Source organism: Patiria miniata, unplaced genomic scaffold (assembly GCF_015706575.1).
Source record: "Patiria miniata isolate m_02_andy unplaced genomic scaffold, ASM1570657v1 HiC_scaffold_20, whole genome shotgun sequence".
NCBI classification, from domain to species: Eukaryota; Metazoa; Echinodermata; class Asteroidea; order Valvatida; family Asterinidae; genus Patiria; species Patiria miniata.
Genome location: NW_024037059.1, coordinates 20,175,323 through 20,198,310, shown reverse-complemented (window position 1 = coordinate 20,198,310; position 22,988 = coordinate 20,175,323). Strand labels below are relative to the sequence as shown.

The 22,988-nt window shown below is 39.3% G+C and overlaps 2 protein-coding genes across 2 annotated transcripts; both read right to left on the bottom strand.

Annotated features, from left to right (window-relative positions):
- Positions 1–4,173: 4,173 nt before the first annotated feature.
- LOC119729090 (monocarboxylate transporter 12-like) lies at positions 4,174–13,791 on the bottom strand. Its single transcript, XM_038201596.1, has 4 exons — positions 13,320–13,791; positions 11,213–11,356; positions 4,524–5,354; positions 4,174–4,280 (listed from the first exon to the last, which is right to left on the bottom strand). The coding sequence occupies exons 1-4, from the start codon at positions 13,636–13,638 to the stop codon at positions 4,174–4,176; spliced, it is 1,401 nt and encodes a 466-aa protein (XP_038057524.1). The 5' UTR covers positions 13,639–13,791.
- Positions 13,792–15,949: 2,158 nt separating this feature from the next.
- Positions 15,950–20,598, bottom strand: LOC119727095 (monocarboxylate transporter 12-like). The gene is made up of 4 exons (XM_038198961.1): positions 20,101–20,598; positions 19,320–19,463; positions 16,596–17,426; positions 15,950–16,354 (listed from the first exon to the last, which is right to left on the bottom strand). Exons 1-4 carry the CDS (start codon positions 20,417–20,419, stop codon positions 16,245–16,247), a joined length of 1,404 nt encoding a protein of 467 aa, XP_038054889.1. The 5' UTR covers positions 20,420–20,598; the 3' UTR covers positions 15,950–16,244.
- Positions 20,599–22,988: the final 2,390 nt, after the last annotated feature.

Below are 22,988 nucleotides of genomic sequence, written 5' to 3'. Positions count from 1 at the left end.
AACAGAACATCTTCAGCAGTCACCGGAATGTGAGCTTGAGTAAATTTAGACCACGATGTAAGGACATCCATCCAAAAGGGGTGCTTTTCCAAGGTTTCTTTGTTGGTATATTGCAAAGAACCTTCTTCGAAAGAGAGCATAGAAGAGACTCCCATAATCTTACGGCGTAAAAAAACCCAACCACAATTCTGGTCAGCAGCCAGGAGTTTGCGTAGCCAAGTAATTTTCAATGCATACATATAATCCCTAACGTCTATCATACGCAGCCCACCTTCGCTATAATCTGGAACCATTTGATTTCTACTAAAAACCCTGTCATTACCGCCCAAATAAATTAAAAAAACATAGAATTTAATTCATTGACAATATGAACAGGTGGAGCAGGAATAGTTAAGATAAAAAAAGTAAGTAAGTTTAATTTTTTTCTATTTGTATTTTTTTCTTTTAGTCCCACTATTCAACTCGTCCCCAGTGCTTACTTTATTTCCAACCTCGTTTCCAATAGTAAGCCCTGGATAGGAAACTTTCTACCTGTATCCTGATTCGATACCGCAATTTGCTAGTAATGGATTTTTACCGTGTAGTTGGTGTTGTTATTTCCAATAAATCTTAGGTCCGGTAGCCTCCGGTAATACATTGTAATACAATTTATGTCACGTGACTAAAACGGGAGGAATTCCTCTTTTTCCGAAAATGTCCGAAGTTTGCCGAATTCATTTCGTCGACAATCGGATAGTGCCTGAGCATTTCCGAGCATAATATAGGTTTTATTAACTGCTAATTGCTTATTAAAAACTTAAAAAACTAGTTCATAATTAATATCCATTGCTTTCAATTAGAAACTTGAAATTCAACAACGATTTTGTACTCGGATCGTATACGAGGGCGAACTTTTTGTTGCGTCATGTACTAGTTTGAATTTGACGACCGTTACTGGCATTTTCCAAAACTCGGCGTGGTCTCAATTCGGCTCCGCCTGCGAACAGTGCTATTTGGGTGTCTAACTTGGAAGATTCCAGGTGAAAATTAGTGAATGTTTTTTTACAGAATTATAAAACTGTATATCATAACTGTATGATATATGAAGCAAGTGATTTATTTCAAAAAACTTGATCGGACGGAACATTAAAAGCTTTAAGTGATAAAGCGAAATCGGAAACGAAGCCGAGCTTCGAAAAAGGTTGTCAATGTCGTCATGTTATTTTTAGCCACGGAGGCTGCCTGACCTAAGATTCATCAGGAATAGTCAGAATCTTTTGGTCTGGGAAACCAGACTACGAAAAATGGTGATTATTTTTCCCCTCGTGATGTTGATGCATGTAGGTCTACATCGAGCTAATTAAAACAATAACCAAATAGATAATTAGTATGATTTAAAGGCTGTGAAGGTGATAGATGGCTAGGCGTCTGGCTGCAGATGTTTCCCTCGTAATTGTGGATCTTCGTTTGAATGAATTTTGTGCATACAGGATTTTCAAAAAAACAGTGCCCCATTATGGGCGATGGCTTCGGAAAGAGTGAGGGCCCCCCCAAGAAATCCCTCGAGTTCGAGTCCGAAAGGGAGGCTTTTTAAAGGTTACGAGAATTAAGAGAAAGTGAAGATCAAGATGCCTCAAAGTTTTATACGCGACCGATAGGCATTAGGGCTATTTCGCAAACATGTATTATCTTCAAATCAGCAACGGCTTGTTTCATACACTTTTTTCAAGACAAATACAGGCAAAAGTACGGAGACACTCAACATCCTAGTAATCTATCGATGATGATCTACCACCGGGATATATAGATGAATGATTTGTTATGGGCAGACAAACGTCGCCTGCACCGTAGCGCAAACTTGCGATGCGCTTGGCAGCAATAGGATCTTCTAGACGAAATTATATAGGGCCTACTGTTTAAGTTAGTACTTGTACTTGCTAAGGCCAGATTAAAAATACAATACATTCAATGATGAGGATGAGATTGCAAGTGATGATAATGCATTCCAGTCCTTGAAGGTTGGAGGGGGACAATATTTCCTAAGAAGGCTTAGGATTAATCACGACTTTTGACGATATTGTTTTCGGTGTATTCTTTCAAGTGCCAAAAAGGTTGTCAATTTTTAATTTTTTGCTATTTATAATTTTTTTCTTTTAGTCCCACTATTCAACCTCGTCCCCATTGCTTACTTTATTTCCAACCTGGTTTCCAATAGTAAGCCCTGGATAGGAAACTTTCTCCCTGTATCCTGATTCGAAACCGCATTTTGCTAGTAATGGATTTTTACCGTGTAGTTGGTGTTGTTATATCCAACGTGCATTACGTGTTTTCACGATCATTGTAATTAAAACATCCACGCCTTCTCAAAAATACTCCTTTCCTTTCAAGTTTGCTTTTATTAACCTGAAATGTAATACTGCAAATTGGCGGGCCAGATCGTAACATTTTAACTTTAAAAAAAAATGTGTTTTCATGACTTACAGCGCGACGAATTGATGTTGTTTTTACCCCAGACACCGCATACAAAAACAAACGCTAATGTAACGCACGTGTAGGCGCCAGACTATTCCTCATTTGCATACGTGTTCAAAAATCTTGCACATGCAAATGATCCAATACCAGGGTGAGAGAGTTCATAACTTAAAGGAAACATGCAGTGGAAATTCAGCTCATCTTGTTTTCATGCACATTACTATGTGTTGCAACAATACATACAAGATCTTAATACTTGTTTTCTTTGGAAGTGACAAGAAAGTGGTATTTTTTAAATTATTAGTAAATCCTTTCATCAATATATAAGAGGGCGCTATTTTGCTTTTGTCAAACAAGGTACTCCTTGCCAAGGGTGCGTTATGAACAGTACAAAAATAAGTCCTTCAAAATTACCCACAACATTATTTTTTGAAGAAATATTTGCCACTACGATTGTCCAAATAAGCTGTTTTACATGATAAACAATAAAAAGCGGAATTTACTCCAAGAAAATGAAGAAAACTTTGATATATATTTGTATACACAAAGCTATGGAGACGGTTCTACCTTGAATGACATCACGCTTTGGCTCATGAATATGGAAATTTTCATTAGCATAAAAACTTTGAAACTTAAAATGTTGAAATTTCTCTTTTTTACTGCTTCCGAGGAGGTGGAAACTTCATAGTTACATGGCAAGAAAGCTGTTTTAAATGTATTTAAGTCATATAAATCCTATTACATGTTCCCGTTAACTGGACAGTGTTTCATAAAATAGTTGTCTACCCGACCACTCTGCGTTTGTAACAACAAACGCGAACCTCTAGTTATTTCCCCCCCCCGTGATGTTGATGCATGTAGGTCTACATCGAGCAAATTAAAACTAATAACCAAATAGATATTTAGTATGATTGAAAGGCTGTGAATGTGACAGATGGCTAGGCGTCTGGCTGCAGATGTTTCCCTCGTAATTGTGGATCTTCATTTGAATGAATTTTGTGCATACAGCATTTTCAAAAAACTGTGTCCAATTTTGGGGTGATGGCTTTGGAAAGAGTGAGGACCCCGTCCCCCCCCCCCCCCCCAGTAGGCGCCAGACTATTCCTAATTGCATACGTGTTCAAAAAACTTGCACATGCAAATGATCCAATACCAGGGTGAGAGAGCAGGTAGTGGTGGGCGCGTACTGCTCGACACCCCGGGGACGAGGTTTGCCACGATTGGACCTTGGTGATAATGTGGCCTATTTTCGAGTAGTATAATAGGGGTGTAAGTGGCGCCACCAACGTCAAAACAGTCCGCCCCAAAAACAAAACCCCAATTTTTTTCTGCGGCCAAAAATTGTGGGCAAAATTTTTTGACAACAATTTTACTTCTAAAAAATTGAAAAAAAAATGGGAGGCCCCCCCCCAAGCCATATCCTGGGTGCGCCACTGCCATGCTGCATTATCATACTCGGATGAATGTTGTTCACACGAGGTATGGCAAGATTGCCACACCCATAGAAATCGCAACAACACCAGACACAGACCAAAAGGCATAAAGCCAGGAAAAGGCATAAAGCCAGGAAAAGGCATAAAGCCAGGATTGCGTGCAACTAATCTTTAATTGATCAAAACACACTTGTTCAATGTACATTATGTCCTTATGCTTCTGTTTCAACTCCGATCGACTCACAGTCAATTATGAAATCCTCCAATGGAAAAACTCTCCAAGGTTCTACTATTGAGAATATCTTAGTATCAGCAAAGGCACCAGTGGTACAGCCTGCACGCTGCCTATCAGTAGAAAGGCTGCTGTGTAACTTCCGGTCAAGTCGTAAACCAAACCTTAAAACAGAGAGAAGGTAAAATTGAAATCGGGAAGTCTCGAAGAATGGTTTGACATTGTTGATCTTTTACGCTATTGCATGGTGTGATGCACATTGCCAGTGTTGCCACACAAGTAACACCATGAATTAAAGTGCTTCCTAATAATTATTACTTGTATGTTGAAACTACATACTAGACTACTCCATGCAGTGAAGAAAGTGGCGTAAGGAAACGACACTCATTTATTAGGCTTATACGTACCAGGCAGAAATCCCAAAGCGACTAATAATAGCGTCACCTTTAGCCCGATCCAGCCAAAAGCACCCGCCAATAGCTCGACACCAAGAACCTGCTTGACGAGAACATCCGTCTGGCAGGACAAGACCCCGTCACTGAACAAAATCAGCACCGCTGACGTCATCATTGGCCAATAAGAAGTCAGCAAAGAGGAGGCAAGGTACGAGACGGAACTCATAACGAGGCAAACGGCAACCAGAGTCCACGAGGACATCACTCCGCGGTCGGTGATCGGTCCCTGACTGATTGTACCAAACAGGTTCGCAACGCCCGCGATGGTCACGAAAGACCCCGCCTCCTCCAAAGTGAACCCGTTGGACTGCGCCTGGGACACGAAATACACAATCCACATGAGGTACGCGTAGATATTGCAGCAAGATATGACGGCCACCAACCAGTAGCGTGAATTGAGAAGTAGTCTCACCTCGAAGTTCTTAGAGACGAACTTCCACAGCGAACCACAGTGAGAACGGAGAGTGCTCTCATGTGCTGATGACGAATTAGTGTGTTCGGTCTGGGGGAGCGTTTGGTATGCGTTTGACTGATCGAGCTCAGGCTGCCTCGTTGCTACCATAACGGCGCCACTCGCAACAGAATGCATGGTGATGGCTCCCACTAGTAACATGGTTCCTCTCCAGCCGTAGGTGTCTAAGAAAAGCTGGACCAGGGGCGCGAAGACGATCAGTCCCACGGAGGAGCCGGTCCGTGCGATGCCATTGCCTGTGGCGTAGTTCTTGGTAAAACAGCGTCCGACAGCCTCCTTTGCAACGACATTAGATATACCTATGGCAGTACCTTCAAAGATATGATATAAAAAAAGTATCCCCTACTTGATCTACGTTAATTGCCAAAAACTAGCAACTAATATCTCACATATACAAATGTCTCATTGTAACCCCGATTATGTACATTGCTTTATACATAGTTTTTCCTGCACATTTTGAAACTTAATTTTGAAACTTAGTTTGCTTTTCATAATAAATAATTATAGGCCTACTTATTTCTTGCTTGAAATGGAAAATACGCAATTTCATTTGCCTGTGTATACACTAATTCTTTCAGTTGTTGACGCATAAAATTGTCAACGAACTAAATAAATATTGAAAAAGATTACAATTTTGCATAGTAATTGTTACATGAAAAATGCTTATTTAAGGTTTAAAGACCTACGTTACACGGAGACTAACAGACACAAAAAAGTAAATATGTAGAAATGAACAGATGAAAACGTAAAAATACGGAAGATGGCCTACAATTATGAGATGAATTTGAATGAAATTTATAAAACATTGATTGCAAAATGACGGAATCGATTCATCTATTGCACGTTCAGCAATAATTGCAGACGACGAAATTGAATTGTCTTTTACGAAAAAGTATGGCGAAAATGAGCGACCAAAGACGAAATTGAAAATGATGTATGCAGGATCATGAATTTTCAAGACGAAATTGAGGTCATTACAGAACCGAGCCCAATCTAACTAATGCATTTTGGGGGTAATTAGCGCCTCTGCGCTCTTATCTGAGATTAAGTAGGTATCCGTTACACTGAGTGGAGCCCAGGACTAACCGACATTATTGCCACTTCAGGAGTGGTTATTATTAGTTACGCAACACACAATACGCCGCACACAAACCCTTTACACCCCCGTGGTCAGCATTATGCCCGTGTGAAGCAATTATTAAGATGTTCATCTCAACTTGAAGGTTCAACAGCATGCTAGCTCTGCGTTATATACTTCGTACACAACTGACGACTGGGATTTGATGTATCATTGTCACGTTAGGTATACAATTTCCTTAAAACAAATGGATACAACAAAATTGATAAGAAACATTAAAAAATAATTACACGAAAAGTTCATTTCAGCTGATGTCGTAGATTCTCTTGTATTTTGCACTGAATCACACACTCAATGCATTTATTGACAACTTCCTATAATAAGGGAATAAATGTGTGCTCCGGAGGTTTTTATCATCAGAGTCTGGGTGCTGATAATTACCCGAGCCGGAGGCGAGGGTAATGAAGCGGTATTAAACAGAGTGATAAATACCGACCGAGCACATATTTATTCCCATTCATAAATACCTTATCCGTAAAAAAAAATCAAATAATTCGTTCAAAAAATCCCGATTTTGTTCAACAAGTTCACTTCATGCTTTTTGAAACATCCCTCTAGCAAAATAATGGAGTGTTCAGCTGGCGATTAAGATGTAAACAACCCTTTTATGGAGATTGACGCGCGCGTAACATGTTCTGCGCGATGTCACGCAGAACGCACCTGGGGCGTTGCGTTTTGAATTTAGAACTATAAAATTCTGACTCGCTTGTAGTGTTGCGCATGCCTACGTGAAGATTGTGAACGTTCAACCAATGAAACGGTAAGAGGCACTGGATTTTTAGGAGTCCACATTTTATTGTGACACTGGAAAAGTGTTTAAGACCAGCTTGCCATGTCTTTAACCTTTATCATCCGTTTAAGACCGGCCACGTGACGGACTCTCGACCAATAGGAATAGCTAAACTGTCTGAGGTATTTATGAATGTGATTTATTGAGGTACTGATATGCCAATGAACATTAAAAGTGTGAAATACAAATACTGTACAAAAATGAAAAAGCACGGTACACGAATGGGTCTAGTATACCCAATCTAGGTAAAGCATGATACATCAAGCAATCAGTTCAGACCCCACATGATTAAACTTGTGACAAACTTGCACTGCCGCTGGAACAAACTTTTGCCATGGGGTGCTGGAATAAAGGACGGACAAAATTAATGCGAAAGCGGAGCGCAAAGCCCTTACGTCGTGGCTTAATTTGGAATATAGATGCTCTGTGGTGCAATCTGGGGGTGATTCCTGGCCACTTTCATTTGACTTTGCTAGCAAACGTTTTTTTGAGATTATGAAGACAATTTAATTCATTATTTTGTTTAGAATATACTGTTGCTCTTAAAACGTTTAACTGTACTGAAAAGTGGAGAACGCTGTATTTTTATCTCCATTATTGGTTCCATTTCATTCTGGAAAAAGAATTGTATCGTTATGCAAGACATCGCATGTAAATATTATTGTTGCAAGGCTGCTTTCTTACATTTAGTACATTCCTTCTTGTATGTTTTGTTTTATTACGGCGTGGGGCCACAGGGCCAGGGGCTGCTTTAGTTCTATCTCACCAAACAATGTAGCCCTCGATGTATGCATTGTTATTTGTTTGTTACAGAGAATGGCAAATATAAAAGACTAAAAGACCGAATGCATCTTTATGTTTATGCTCGGTAGATAGCAAGTTTGGGGCTAGGCAAGGATTTATCGGTCTACTGAGATTTTATGAGGAAAAAGTTGCAGAGGATGATGAATAGCTTTTTTATGGCAGGGATTTATCGGTCTACTGAGATTTTATGAGAAAAAAACTTGCAGAGGTAAAACATGAATAGCTTTTTTTTAAAACGAAACTACACTGGAATTGTAGCATGACTATAGTTTCAATAAAAGCCCGTCCCACTCCTTTTAGGTTGGGGTTGTGTCACGGTGAACCTTGCTATTTGTTAATCTTGAGTACAAAATGCTAGCAACGTCAATGAAACTTTTAAATGAAAAGAAAAACCTTCAGGGGCAAGGTATAAACATTTGCCCCTATTAAAAGATCGAATGAAAAAAATCCTGGCAAGCATAAACAACTTTGCCACCATCGTCATGGCCGAGGTTATTGCTTCTGGGTCAAAGCTTCCATCATGGCGGAAATATCATAGATATGTCATAATTTTGGATACCTTGAGAAGAAATATCGATTCTGCACTGCCTGAAGATTTAGAAAATACCTCCTCTTGATATTTTACAGTGTTGAGCTAGACTTTCGAAGCGCCGCGCTTAGCCGCAGCAAAACTAGAAACGAACAAAACGAAGGAGATATTTGTAGAGCAAGCATAATGTATAGCGTAGCGGCGCAATTTCATCGTCGCGTAGAACACTGCTGGCTGGAACACATTTTTGCCTAGGAGAAGGGGGTGCTGAAGCATATTCCAGCACCCCAATCTAAAAAGTTGGGGGTGCTGCAGCATCCACAGCACCCCCGTTCCCGGGGGCTTGAAACTTGACTGTTATTATTCAGAAACTTAGACCATGCTTCCAGAAGAAGCATTAGGCTATGCCCATACGGAAGATTATGGAAAACAACATGGTCAGTAAAAACCATTGGCCAGAGGTTTTTTTATGGAAGTCGGCCTAGTGGCCCAAGTGCCATTTTGTTACATATTTTCAGAAGCTGTCAAAGAAACAGAAAATAAGTAGGAGAAAAACACCTTCCTTCATATTACTGTTCCACAAAATTGAGCTTAAATACATAAACTATTTGTTATTCAAAAACAGCTTCATCGTGTGTACTTAACGAAAAGTTAAAACCACAAACGTGCGACTGCAAGGCGAAATAACTTTTGACGTTTTAAGAAAACCCCGAACTGATGACTAATAAACACATAAATCTCATATTGGGTATAAACTTCTCTAAGTCATAGATGCAATTTGTATAATTATATGTTTGAGTACTATTAGGCTGACATTACAGTGCTTTTTAATCGGTTTTTTTGTTGTTGCGAAGACTATTGTTTTGTACTGCGGAAAAGAAATTGTATGAATGTTCAATCAACCAACCAAGAGATAATGAACTGACTTGTATGGGTTGTTAGTTTTTCGTTGACTGAATTGAGTGGCGATTACTTGAGTACAAAATGAGTACAAAAATTGTTTTGAGTACACCTACTTCTGAATATTCAAAACACTCTGTAAAAAGGATGACATATCACCTAACTATTGGATATTTGTCCAGATTTTATTTGAACATAGGCCCTGTGAAGTGTTGCATATTTCCAGAGTGATTCAGTCATCGGATTTCTTTTGAAAAATAAATTAGAGCTTACTTTGATCATAGCTCAATGCTTTGATTCACCTTCCCACTATAAGGGGAGAAATTCTGTTGACAATTTAAAGCTTATTTTAATCGGCGCTCTTCATAAGGGGCGGATTTAAAATGTTGACAATTTAGAGCTTAATTACTTTGATTCGCCCTCTCAACAAAGGGACGGATTTCAATTTAACGTTGAGAGCTGACTTTGATTCGCCCTCTCAATATTAGGGTCGATTTCTGTTGCCAATTTAGAGCACTCTTTGATTCACCCTCTCAATAATAAGGTGCTGATTTCTGTGGACAACTTAGAGGTTAAACTCACCGTCCCAGTTAAGGTGGCGGATTTCTGATGACAATTAAACTGAGGAGTAATTACTTTGATTCGCCCTCCAAAAATTGGGGGCGGATTTTTAAAGTTAGGGGGCCTATATTGATTCGCATTCCCAATAAGGGTGCACATTTCTGTTGACAATATAAAGCTCATTTTGACCCCCCCCCCCCCAATTTAAAAGTTAAACATATTCAGAAACAAAATCCTTTAAAGACCCATCTTAAAAACAAGAAAAAAAGATTTTATAAATCGTATTGTTTGGCTAACCAGGATTGTAAATAAAGACATTGTATACTACAGTTGTTGGCAGTTGTTGGAACAAGTATTCTGAGTCAATTTCTTTGTTGTTCCAAACAGTCAGAATACACAATAAATTGTCTTTTTGTGTGTGTGATGAAACAGGTTTTAGGGTCATTGCGTTAAAATGTTGATATTCTCTGAACGGATTGAGCAAATTCAGTATTTTTTCATCTAACAATAGCTTATGAAATTGGCTTTCCAGTCATTATTATTTTGGTACTACATATTGTTTTAAATATGAAATTTATTTTGGGGGTTTGCCTCCGCCTTTTTTTTACTCACCCATTAATAGCATTTGGTTGGCCAATTATAAAGTGTTCAGACAAGCCTACGCGAAAAGTAATCCCAAGGTTCATATAATTTCACGTCAAAGTCGTCTCGATCTTGATTATATTGTCCTAACCAATGCTAACCATGATCGCTATCCTTGCTCCAAGCATCCAAGAATGCTCCAAGTAAAATTGTTCCTTGCTCTTTGCTTCAGCCACCTGAATCACACAGCTGCATTGTACATACACAATGTACATGCTATCCTACAATCTAGCTCCATGATAATAGCATCATATGGATGGTCACACACTGGCATGGGTAACGCCTATACTGACCACGGCCTGCAAGTCACTGCTCTTAGCTAGTGGATCAGTTACAACTGACCAAAAGTAGGCTCTTATCAGTCTAAACATGCTAAAACATCAGGTAATCCGCTGCAGGGTCTGCATGCTTCATTAGGCTTGAACCTCAGAAACTGAGGTTTGAGAAAATGCATTAGATTGGGCTCAGTTCTGTAATGGTAGCGAAAATGAAACGCGTGTTCAGAGCGATTCTCAATTTCAGACGAAAATGATTGACCGATTTTCAGAAGTGATTGAACATTTTAGGAAATTGGCCGGGAAAACCTGTATTAAACAAATTCGATGGAAATATTATTTAACATTTTAATTAACATTAGATTTATAAGCTCCATGATGACTGGAAAGAAGCTGGAGTATCTCTGCGAATCTGTTTGCTACTAGAATCTGTTTGCTACGAGTGTTAAATTAATCGGGAAAACCGATACATTTCATGTGGAAATTCAATGAAGTTGAAATCGTTGTTTTTCAATGTTTTTTAATACAACCTGCCAGTAACGTGTACAGCAACGCCAGTTGCAGAGAGTTCTCGACGAACGATCCGGCAATGGCCGCTGCACTCATCATCACGCCACACGTCATCATGACGTAACCAGCCCCAAAGCGCCTGCTCACTAATCCTCCGAAAGGAGCTGTGGAGACGTAAAATATTTGATTTTGAGTTGATCAAAGGATGGAACATCCTTGTTTCTAGATGCGAATGAAGTTGGATAACAATTAAGTAGGATAACAATTGAGTAGGATACCATACAGTGAAAATTCTGTTCGGCTATGTTGCGTTTTGGGCACAATGATGATGTCTGTAGTAAATTAAGAGTAATATAATCAACTTGTCATGATAGTAAATCATGTTCTGACCAGACCACCGAAGAAATAATAATGATCGTGCAGTTTATTTTCCGCACGTATATCAGTTCACACAATGTCAACATTTATGTGTATTTGATTTTAAAATAATGACTGTGAAATAGAATGAAAATGGTATTGCTGAAGGGACCCATTTGAAACCGATGCATGGAGAAAATTAAAATCCTAATTATATTTTTAAAGTATCATATTCACATGTAGTCTGGGTTGCATTACAACCAACAATTATTACATTTAGATAGTGGCTTACAGTCATGCATTCATTCATTCATTCATTCTTCATTATTTTTACCACATCTCTTTCATTAAGTGACAAGGCATCAATACATACATGTAGTTTTGGGTATTATAAAGTTCGAGCTTGTTTTACAAAATATATTTATATACACTTTGGGCGCATTATTTTCTAATTAGAGATGGTGGAAGGGGATCCCCAAAAAGCGGAGCTTGTCGAGTAGGGATCCCCTTAACATGGATTAATACAAACATTTAATGAAAAACAAATGAAAAACAATTGAACGTATACATTTTAAATTGTACATAACACACGGAAAAACATAATATTGCTGATCAGAAAAAAAGAAATACAGAGTAGTAACCCAGTAAGAAGATTAATCTGAGCTATTATAATTTGATAGTAAATTCGATTTAAGTTTGGATTTAAATAATGGAAGGCTACGAGTGCCCTGGAGTGATTTATGTAAGGACTTCCAGTACTTAGGGCCTTCATGCCTAATTGTCTTTTTGTAAACAGTTGTTCTTGCAAATGAAAAGTGAAATTATCTACGTTGTCGGGTAAAATGGTGATGTATAGTTTCGTTTCTGCAGAACATTTGTGCAATGGGATTTGGAAGTAAATTATTGTTCAAACGATGCATGAAGGCTCCAAGCTGAAGTGAATAAATGTCATTGACCTTGAGTGTTTTATGTTTACAGAAAAGAGGATTTGAATGTTCTAGTCTGTCGACAGAATTAATAACTCTCAATGCCCGTTTTTGTAGGTTAAGAAAACTATTCAAATAACTAGCTGCACAATTCCCCCATGCTAGGATACCATAGTTCAAATAAGGCAAAATCAATGTATTATACAGCATAAACAGTACTTCCTGTGGGAAAAAGGCTTTGAGCTTACTAATGACACCTATATTTCTAGAGATAATAGAACAAATGTTGTTAACTTGAATTTTCCAAGAGAGAGTAGGATCAATATATAATCCAAAAAATTTACACAATCAGAATAGGGCAATTTTATGTTATCGATATATATATCAGGTAAATGGAACATGTTTTAGCGGAAAATAGCATGCAGGTTGTTTTCTTGATATTAAGGGATAATTTGTTTGCTTTAAACCATTCAGAAATTTTAAGTAATTCTTGGTTAACTAAATCAGCAAGTATATCAATGTTGTTATGACTAAGAAATAACTTACTGTCATCAGCAAACATAATGAAGGAAAATAGATCTGATGATTTGTTAAAATCATAAATAGAGAACAGTAAAGGTCCAAGTATTGATCCTTGAGGAACTCCATGGGATATTTGTTTAAGAGATAATGTAATTGATATGATGAGTAATTGATATACGCATGAGTAATTGATATACGCATGAAAACGCTCAGTCAATTGTAATACAGTACAACACCCATGCATGCGCTTCTTCGCAACGCCATAAATATAATACACACAGTTGAATTAAATTCCAGTTTAGAAAAATACTGTCAGTGTTACCTACGAATCCACTTGTTGCGGTTGTCAGTGACGCTATCCAGCCGATAATCCACATTTGGGAGGTCAGTTGGATTTGCAAAATCGGCAGCATTATCCCGAGACCTTTGGTAATGCCGGTCACCATGAGGTTTCTGGTCCAGAGCGCGAGGACCGCTACCCAGCCGGGCCTTCCGCCGTCCGGCCCCTCCAGACTGTTGCTCACCACCCCGCTCATAGTCCAGGGACTATTTTGGTGAAGGAACAGTGTGCGCGGTGGTTGACTTTCTTGCTCAAAGGTTTTAGAAGGGGTACCGGGTGGGCATGGACATGATATATACATAACACATCTCGCAGTTACGTGACACCGCCATCACGTGAATATTATGTATGGAAATAACTTATGAGTGAGATAGTCCTACATCTAAATTGCCATGGGATATTCAATAAGGTTGCAGACCAGTAAATAGGCCCCAAATTGCCTACGCCGGCCAGATCACGATTTGCATGCCCTCAAAATCTTCAGTATTTGAGAGCACTGTGGGCCATGAACTTGAGGGTTTGTTAAAAATATGGGTGGAAGTCGTGCACAGGACTGGGAGCTTGCAGTTGTGTGTAATTTGAATAAATTGGGACCCTAAAAGCGCTCTATTTTGCATTGGAGTGTAGCCATCGTTTTTCAAAATGGCGATGGGCTTCAGGACTATTTTTTAGGGGTGATCATCTTTGGATAGAAATTTCTCCTAAAAGTCATCAGTTGACCCCCCAAAAATTGAAAAGAAAATGAAAAATGATGAAATAAGCTTTAATTTGATGTGTGTCTTGAACACCTTGGAGAGTTGTAGGTATGTTTCCCAAATTTCCGAAGTGGGAGCATTATCATTGGGGTCTATGGAAGTTCATTTACTGGTCTGCTACCCTAAGATTAATAAGGAATAGTTAGAATCTTTTGGCCTGGGAACCAGACTACGAAAAATGTTGATTATATTTTCCCCCGTGATGTTGATGCATGTAGGTCTACATCGAGCTAATTAACATTAATAACCGAATAGATAATTAGTATGATTTAAAGGCTGTGAAGGTAACAGATGGCTAGGCGTCTGGATGCAGATGTTTCCCTCGTAATTGTGGATCTTTGTTTGAATGAATTTTGTGCATACTGGATTTAAAAAAAACCAGTGCCCCATTTTGGGGCGATGGCTTCGGAGAGAGTGAGGGCCCCGTCTCCCCCCCCCCCAAGAAATCCCTCGAGTTCGAGTCCGAAAGGGAGGCTTTTTAAAAGGTTACGAAAATTAAGAGAAATTGAAGATCAAGATGCCTCAAAGTTTTATACGCGACCGATAGGCATTCGGGCTATTTCGCAAACATGTATTATCTTCAAATCAGCAACGGCTTGTTTCATACACTTTTTCTCAAAACAAATACAGGCAAGAGTACGGAAACACTCAACATCCTAGTAATCTATCGATAATGATCTACCACTGGGATATATATACGAATGAGTTGTTATGGGCATGGTGTATTTTCATATATGGCAGACAAACGTCGCCTGCACCGTAGCGCAAACTTGCGATGCGCTTGGCAGCAATAGGATCTTCTAGACGAAATTATATAGGGCCTTATGCTAAGGCCAGATTAAAAATACAATACATTCAATGATGAGGATGAGATTGCAAGTGATGATAATGCATTCCAGTCCTTGAAGGTTGGAGGGGGACAATATTTCCTAAGAAGGCTTAGGATTAATCACGACTTTTGACGATATTGTTTTCGGTGTATTCTTTCAAGTGCAATTCTTGTGTGTTGGTCCCATGCTGCAGTGTCGCACCCAAGGGGGGGGGGGGGTCGGGGGGCTTAAGCCCCCCCCCCCAAAAAAAGGTTGTCAATTTTTAATTTTTTTTCGATTCGTATTTTTTTTCCTTTTAGTCCCACTATTCAACCTAGTCCCCAGTGCTTACTTTATTTCCAGCCTCGTTTCCAATAGTGGGCCCTGGATAGGAAACTTTCTTCCTGTATCCTGATTCAATACCGAGATTTGCTAGTAATGGATTTTTACCGTGTAGTTGGTGTTGTTATTTCCAACGTGCATTACGTGTTTTCACGATCATTGTAATTAAAACATCCACGCCTTCTCAAAAATACTCCTTTCCTTTCCAGTTTGCTTTTATTAATCTGAAATGTAATACTGCAAATTGGCGGGCCAGATCGTAACAATTTAACTTTAAAACAAAATTGTGTTTTCATGACTTACGGCGCGACGAATTGATACAAAAACCGCATACAAAAACAAACGCTAATGTAACGCACGTGTAGGCGCCAGACTATTCCTCATTTGCATACGTGTTCAAAAATCTTGCACATGCAAATGATCCAATACCAGGGTGAGAGAGCAGGTAGTGGTGGGCACGTACTGCTCGACACCCTGGGGGCGAGGTTGCCCACGATTGGACCTTGGTGATAATGTGACCTATTTTCGAGTAGTATAATAGGGGTGTAAGTGGCGCCACCAACGTCAAAATAGTCCGCCCCCAAAACAAAACCCCAATTTTTTTCTGCGGCCAAAAATTGTGGGCACAATTTTTTGACAAAAATTTAACTTCTAAAAATTTTGAACAAAAAATGTGAGCCCCCCCCCCCCAAGCCATATATCCTGGGTGCGCCACTGCCATTCTGCATTATCATAATCGGATGAATGTTGTTCACACGAGGTATGGCAAGATTGCCACACCCATAGAAATCGCAACAACACCAGACACAAACCAAAAGGCATAAAGCCAGAAAAAGGCATAAAGCCAGGAAAAGGCATAAAGCCAGGATTGCGTGCAACTAATCTTTAATTGATCAAAACACACTTGTTCAATGTACATTATGTTCTTATGCTTCTGTTTCAACTCCGATCGACTCACAGTCAATTATGAAACCCTCCAATGCAAGAAACTCTCCGAGGTTCTACCGTTGAGAATATCTTAGCATCAGCAAAGGCACCAGTGGTACAGCCTGCACGCTGCCTATCAGTAGAAAGGCTGCTGTGTAACTTCCGGTCAAGTCGTAAACCAAACCTTAAAACAGAGACAGAAGGTAAAATTGAAATCGCGAAGTTTCGTAGAATGGTTTGACATTGTTGATCTTTTATGCTATTGCATGGTGTGATGCACATTGCCAGTGATGCCACACAAGTAACACCATGAATTAAAGTACTTCCTAATAATTATTACTTATATGTTGAAACTACATACTAGACTACTGCAGTGAAGAAAGTGGCGTAAGGAAACGACATTCATTTATAAGGCTTATACGTACCAGGCAGAAATCCCAAAGCGACTAATAATAACGTCACCTTTAGCCCGATCCAGCCAAAAGCACCCGCCAATAGCTCGACACCAAGAACCTGCTTGACGAGAACATCCGTCTGGCAGGACAAGACCCCGTCACTGAACAAAATCAGCACCGCTGACGTCATCATTGGCCAAAAAGAAGTCAGCAAAGAGGAGGCAAGGTACGAGACGGAACTCATAACGATGCAAACGGCAACCAGAGTCCACGAGGACATCACTCCGCGGTCGGTGATCAGTCCCTGACTGATTTTACCAAACAGGTTCGCAATGCCCGCGATGGTCACGAAAGACCCCGCCTCCTCCAAAGTGAACCCGTTGGACTGCGCCTGCGACACGAAATACACAATCCACATGAGGTACGCGTAGATCGTGCAGCAAGATATGACGGCCACCAACCAGAAGCGCGCATTGAGAAGTAGTCCCGCCTCGAAGTTCTTAGAGACGAACTTCCTCAGCGAACTACGGTGAGAACGGAGAGTGCTCTCATGTGCTGATGACGAATTGGTGCGTTCGGTCTGGGGGAGCGTTTGGTATGCGTTTGACTGATCCAGCTCAGGCTGCCTCGTTGCTACCATAACGGCGCCACTCGCAACAAAATGCATGGTGATGGCTCCCACTAGTAACATGGTTCCTCTCCAGCCGTAGGTGTTTAAGAAAAGCTGGACCAGGGGCGCGAAGACGATCAGTCCCACGGAGTAGCCGGTCCGTGCGATGCCATTGGCTGTGGCGTAGTTCTTGGTAAAACAGCGTCCGACAGCCTCCTTTGCAACGACACTCGATATACCTATTGCAGTACCTTCAAAGATATAATATAAACAGTATACATCAAAGACAGGTTTTGGCAATGTGTATAGTTTTCATCATCTGTTGTGTAGACATGGGTCCCCTATTTGATCTACCTTGCCAAAAACTAGAAACTAATATCTCACATATATTAATGTCTCATTGTAACCCCGATATATACATTGCTTTATACATAGGTTTTCCTGCACATTTTGAAACTTAATTCATTCCAATTCATAAACGGTTAACTTCAATTTCGTCTCCAGAAGACTGGAACGCGTTTGTCGTTGGTCATTCCAATTGATCAATTTCAACATTTATCCATTCGATGTCGTCAAATTTCAATGGAATTCGTCTCACCTGATGACCATGTACATAATGTAAGGATAGAATTCGTCTTTGTTCAATCGATTTCAAGAACTGTTCGATCAAATTCATCAGACAATGCGCACGCTGGTATACCATACACAGACGTATTTGGCATGGTGTATTGCAAGACAATAAATTGTAGGTTTAACAACCAATCCAAAGAACAAGAAGAAGAACTGAATGACTGTTTTCGAAGATGTGAAAATATGAATGCAGTTTTCTTTTCATAATTAATAATTACAGGCCTACTTATTTCTTGCATAAAATGGTAAATACGCAATTTTATTTGACTGTGTATACCCTATTTCTTTCAGTTGTTGACGCTTAAAATTGTCAAAGAACTAAATAAATATTGAAAAAGATTATAATTTTGCATAATAATTGTTACATGACAAATGCTTATTGAAGGTTTAAAGACCTACGTTACACAAGGAGACTAACAGACACAAAAATAAAGTAAATATGTAGAAATGAACAGATGAAAACGTAAAAATATGGAAGATGGCCTACAATTATGAGGTGAGTTTGAATGAAATTTATATAACATTGATTGCGAAATGACAGAACCGATTCATCTATCGCACGTTCAGCAATTGCAGACGACGAAATTTAATTGTCTTTCACGAAAAAGTATGGCAAAAATGAGCGACCAAAGACGAAATTGAAAATGGGGTATGCAGGATCATGAATTTTCAAGACGAAAAACGAAAATTAAACGCGTGTTCAGAGCGAGTCTCAATTTCAGACGAAAATGATTGACCGATTATTAGAAGTGATTGAACATTTTAGGAAATTGGCCGGGAAAACCTATATTGAAGGGAAAATACAGCATTTGCAAACATCACAAAAATTAAACTACCAAATCATTTTGAAATACCTTGCTGGACTAATAGGGAATGACAGTGTAAAGCATCCTGTAAAATCATGGCACCTGGTATACTTTCATTTTCAAGAAAAGTGGTATTTTTATATCAATTTCCAACGCTGATCGGCCGATCAGCGTTGGAAAAAACTGGGTTTTTTTCAAATACTGGCCCCAATTGACCATCGCACTTGTTTGCAATCGATTACAAACCTATGAACGGGTACGAGCCAGCTAGACTTGTTCCCTGACCTTACAATTACCCAATATATGTAAACTGCTCTGTTTCTTCTTATATGGAGTCAGGGAACCAGACTACAGGAAAATGATTGTTTTTCTTGGTTTTTATAGCATTTTCGAACCCAAAACCTCAAAAAAGTCAGTGTAACTATATTTGCTATATATTTGCAACCCCTTAATTCCATCCATTTCTGAAAAATAACAGTAAAAGCAAATGATGTATATTCCCTTTAAACAAATTCGATGGAAATATTATTTAACATTTTAATTAACTGATTAGATTGATAAGCTCATTGATGACTGGAAAGAAGCTGGAGTATCTCTGGGATAGAATCTGTTTGCTACGAGTGTTAAATTAATCGGGAAAACCGATACATTTCATGTGGAAATTCAATGAAGTTGAAATCATTGTTTTTCAATGTTTTTGAATACAACCTGCCAGTAACGTGTACAGCAACGCCAGTTGCAGAGAGTTCTCGACGAACGATCCGGCAATGGCCGCTGCACTCATCATCACGCCACACGTCATCATGACGTAACCAGCCCCAAAGCGCCTGCTCACTAATCCTCCGAAAGGAGCTGTGGAGACGTAAAATATTTGATTTTGAGTTGATCAAAGGATGGAACTTCCTTGTTTCTAGATGCGAATGAAGTTGGATAACAATTAAGTAGGATAACAATTAAGTAGGATACCATACAGTGACAATTCTGTTCGGCTATATTGCGTTTTGGGCACAATGATGATGTCTGTAGTAAATTAAGAGTAATATAATCAACTTATCATAATAGTAAATTATGTTGTGACCAGACCACCGAAAAAATAATAATGATCGTGCAGTTTACTCTCCGCACGTATATCAGTTCACACAATTTCAACATTTATGTGTATTTAATTTAAAATGATGACTGTGAAATAGAATGAAAATGGTATTGCTGAAGGGACCCATTTGAAACCGATGCATGGAGAAAATTAAAATCATAATTATGTTTTTAAAGTATCATATTCACATGTAGTCTGGGTTGCATTACAACCAACAATTATTACATTTAAATAGTGGCTTACAGTCATGCAGATCAGTAATTGATATACGCATGAAAACGCTCAGTCAATTTTAATACAGTACAACAGCCATGCATGCGCTTCTTCGCAACGCCATAAATATAATACACACAGTTGAATTAAATTGCAGTTTCGAAAAAATACTGTCAGTGTTACCTACGAATCCACTTGTTGCGATCGTCAGTGACGCTATCCAGCCGATAATCCACATTTGGGAGGTCAGTTGGATTTGCAAAATCGGCAGCATTATCCCGAGACCTTTGGTAATGCCGGTCTCCATGAGGTTTTCGGTCCAGAGCGCGAGGACCGCGACCCAGCCGGGCCTTCCGCCGTCCGGCCCCTCTAGACTGTTGCTCACCACCCCGCTCATAGTCCAGGGACTATTTTGGTGAAGGAACAGGGTGCGTGGTGGTTGACTTTCTTGCTCTAAGGTTTTAGAAGAGGTACTGGGTGGGCATGGACATGATATATACATAACACAACTCGCAGTCACGTGACATCGCCATCACGTGAATATTATGGAAATAACTTATGAGTGAGATAGTCCTACATCTAAATTGCCATGGGAGATTCAATACGGTTGCAGACCAGTAAATAGGCCCCAAATTGCCTACGCCGGCCAAATCACGATTTGCATGCCCTCAAAATCTTCAGTATTTGAGAGTATTGTGGACCATGAACTTGAGGGTTTGTGAAAAAAATGGATGGAAGCCGTGCACAGGACTGGGAGCTTGCAGTTGTGTGTAATTTGGATGTAATTTGGACCCTAAAAGCGCTCTATTTTGCAATGGAGTGTAGCCATCGTTAGTCAAAATGGCGATGGGCTTCAGGACTATTTTTAGGGGTGATCATCTTCGGATGGAAATTTCTCCTAAAAGTCATCAGTTAACCCCAAAAAATTGAAAATAAAATAAAAGGTGATGAAATAAGCTTTATTTTGATGTGTGTCTCGAACACCTTGGAGAGTTGTTAGTATTTTTCCCGAATTTCTGAAGTGGGAGCATTTACCATTGGGGTCTATGGAAGTTCATTTACTGGTCTGCTACCTATAATTTCAAAATGGCGGCGTCCGCGTTGTGATGAAAGTGGGATTGAAAAGGGGCAATTGCTGTCTAAAATTGTTGATTACAAAATGAAATAAACACCAAAAAAGTTTTAATGACAATTTCTTGACACATTTTTCTGAAGTTCTTATTTTTGGTTGTGTTTTATTGAAAAACAATTCATGCAACATCATTCTTGTGGATTGTTATGTAAACACGAGAGTACACACTGCTCCATTCACCACAGTCTTAAGGTGCTTCGAATAGTTTCTTTTCATTTGTTAAATTTTCCTTTTCTGGCTTAAACAGGTCTCATTTTGTGATGTTTGTACTCTTACTATTTTGACATTTGGATCTTGAAACGGCATTTATAGTGAATTGACTTGCCAGAAACAGTAATCAGGTTCATATTTGTACAGAAATTCTTTTCTTTAATTCGTTAAAGTAGAAGTTAGGAGCAGTTATCATTTCATTCCGATTATTTCGTATTCTTTTGTTAGTGGAAGTGTTATGAGACTACTGTGGGAACTCATACTCTCAGTACCATTTGACCATGCTTAGATTAGTTTCTTTAGGCAGAAAACTGAGCGTTGTGTAATTGTCATAGTTTATCAATTTGTTGCTTTAGTTGTATCACTTTAAAGACTAGTATCGATGATATCGATATTGTGGTGCTAGTGCTGAGTAGCTATACAGTGTATGCACACTAGACACTAATTGATATGCGGTCACTGCACCATTGCCAGCCCTGGGTGGGACAGCCACAAATTCCAAGTTTGGGGTAGAGTGATTAACTCCACATGTCACTTTTGTTTCAGGGGTCAAACAAGATTTGTTATAATTAATTTCAAATCCAAGATTTTGGAGTATGTTTATCACGAAATTAGTGTTTGTGGTGCTTTCTTCTTTTGAAGAAGACATGATGAGGATGTCATCTAAATAAATGACCAAGCGAATACATGTACCTCGACTGCTCGCTGATGCTACTATAGGTTTCATAACCTTAGTAAAAATTCTAGGGGCTGATGATAAGCCAAATGGTAGGCAAATAAAGCAAACACATTTTTACCGCCCAAGAGAATCAAAGATAAGGTTGATCCTTCTCACACATTGGAATAGAAAAATAAGCATATTTCAGGTCAATTGACGTGAGAAAGTCATTAACTTGAATTAGGTTTTTCACGAGCTTGATATTTTCCATTTTGAAGTGCTCGTACGACACAAATTTGTTAAGATCTTTCAAATTAATAAATGGTCTCAATCCACCTGTCTTTTTCACTATCAGAAAAGTCTTCGACAGAAACTGGCATTCCGCCAGAGAAACTTCTCTGATTGCACCTTTGTGCAGTTCACTTATCTCAGTATTGATCACAAGTGATTCTTGATCACAGAAGGATTTCTTTTGAGGTTTTGAATAGGACAGCTCAAGAAATCAATTTTACAACCTGATATGGTGTTTAGAATCCACCTATCAGAAGTCATTTGAGACCAATCGCCCTTGTGTAATTTTAGTCTCCCGGCTTGCCAATGGAGAGGATAGTAGGTCTGATTTTACATACCCGTTTTTTTTGCGGACGAGCCTTTGCCTGTTCTCTGCTGGTTATAAGGCACATAACGGCGATAGGAAGACTGATTTTTCCTCTCGTCTGAGGTCAATTTTTTGCCTGCTTTGTAGGCTTCATCAGCTACCTGTTTCATTGTATTATTCATGTCTTTCCCAAACAACATTTCTGAGACGGGAGTATTGCGGGAACACAGTTCATAAGAGGCGTTCCCTGCAAGGGTAATGCCATCTAAAGCAAGTTCCTTTAACTTGTCAATGTTCACAACTTAGCCTGACTTTGTTGCATCACGCAATTCAGTCAACATTTTGCAGTAAGGAAGCAAACCTTTGATAACTTGTTTTTGGATTTTCTGTAAGATCACGTCCTTGGATCTAGCTGAGGCGGGGATGGTTCCCCAAAGTTCACTGTCTATTCTGGGTGCCGACACAGCTACCGC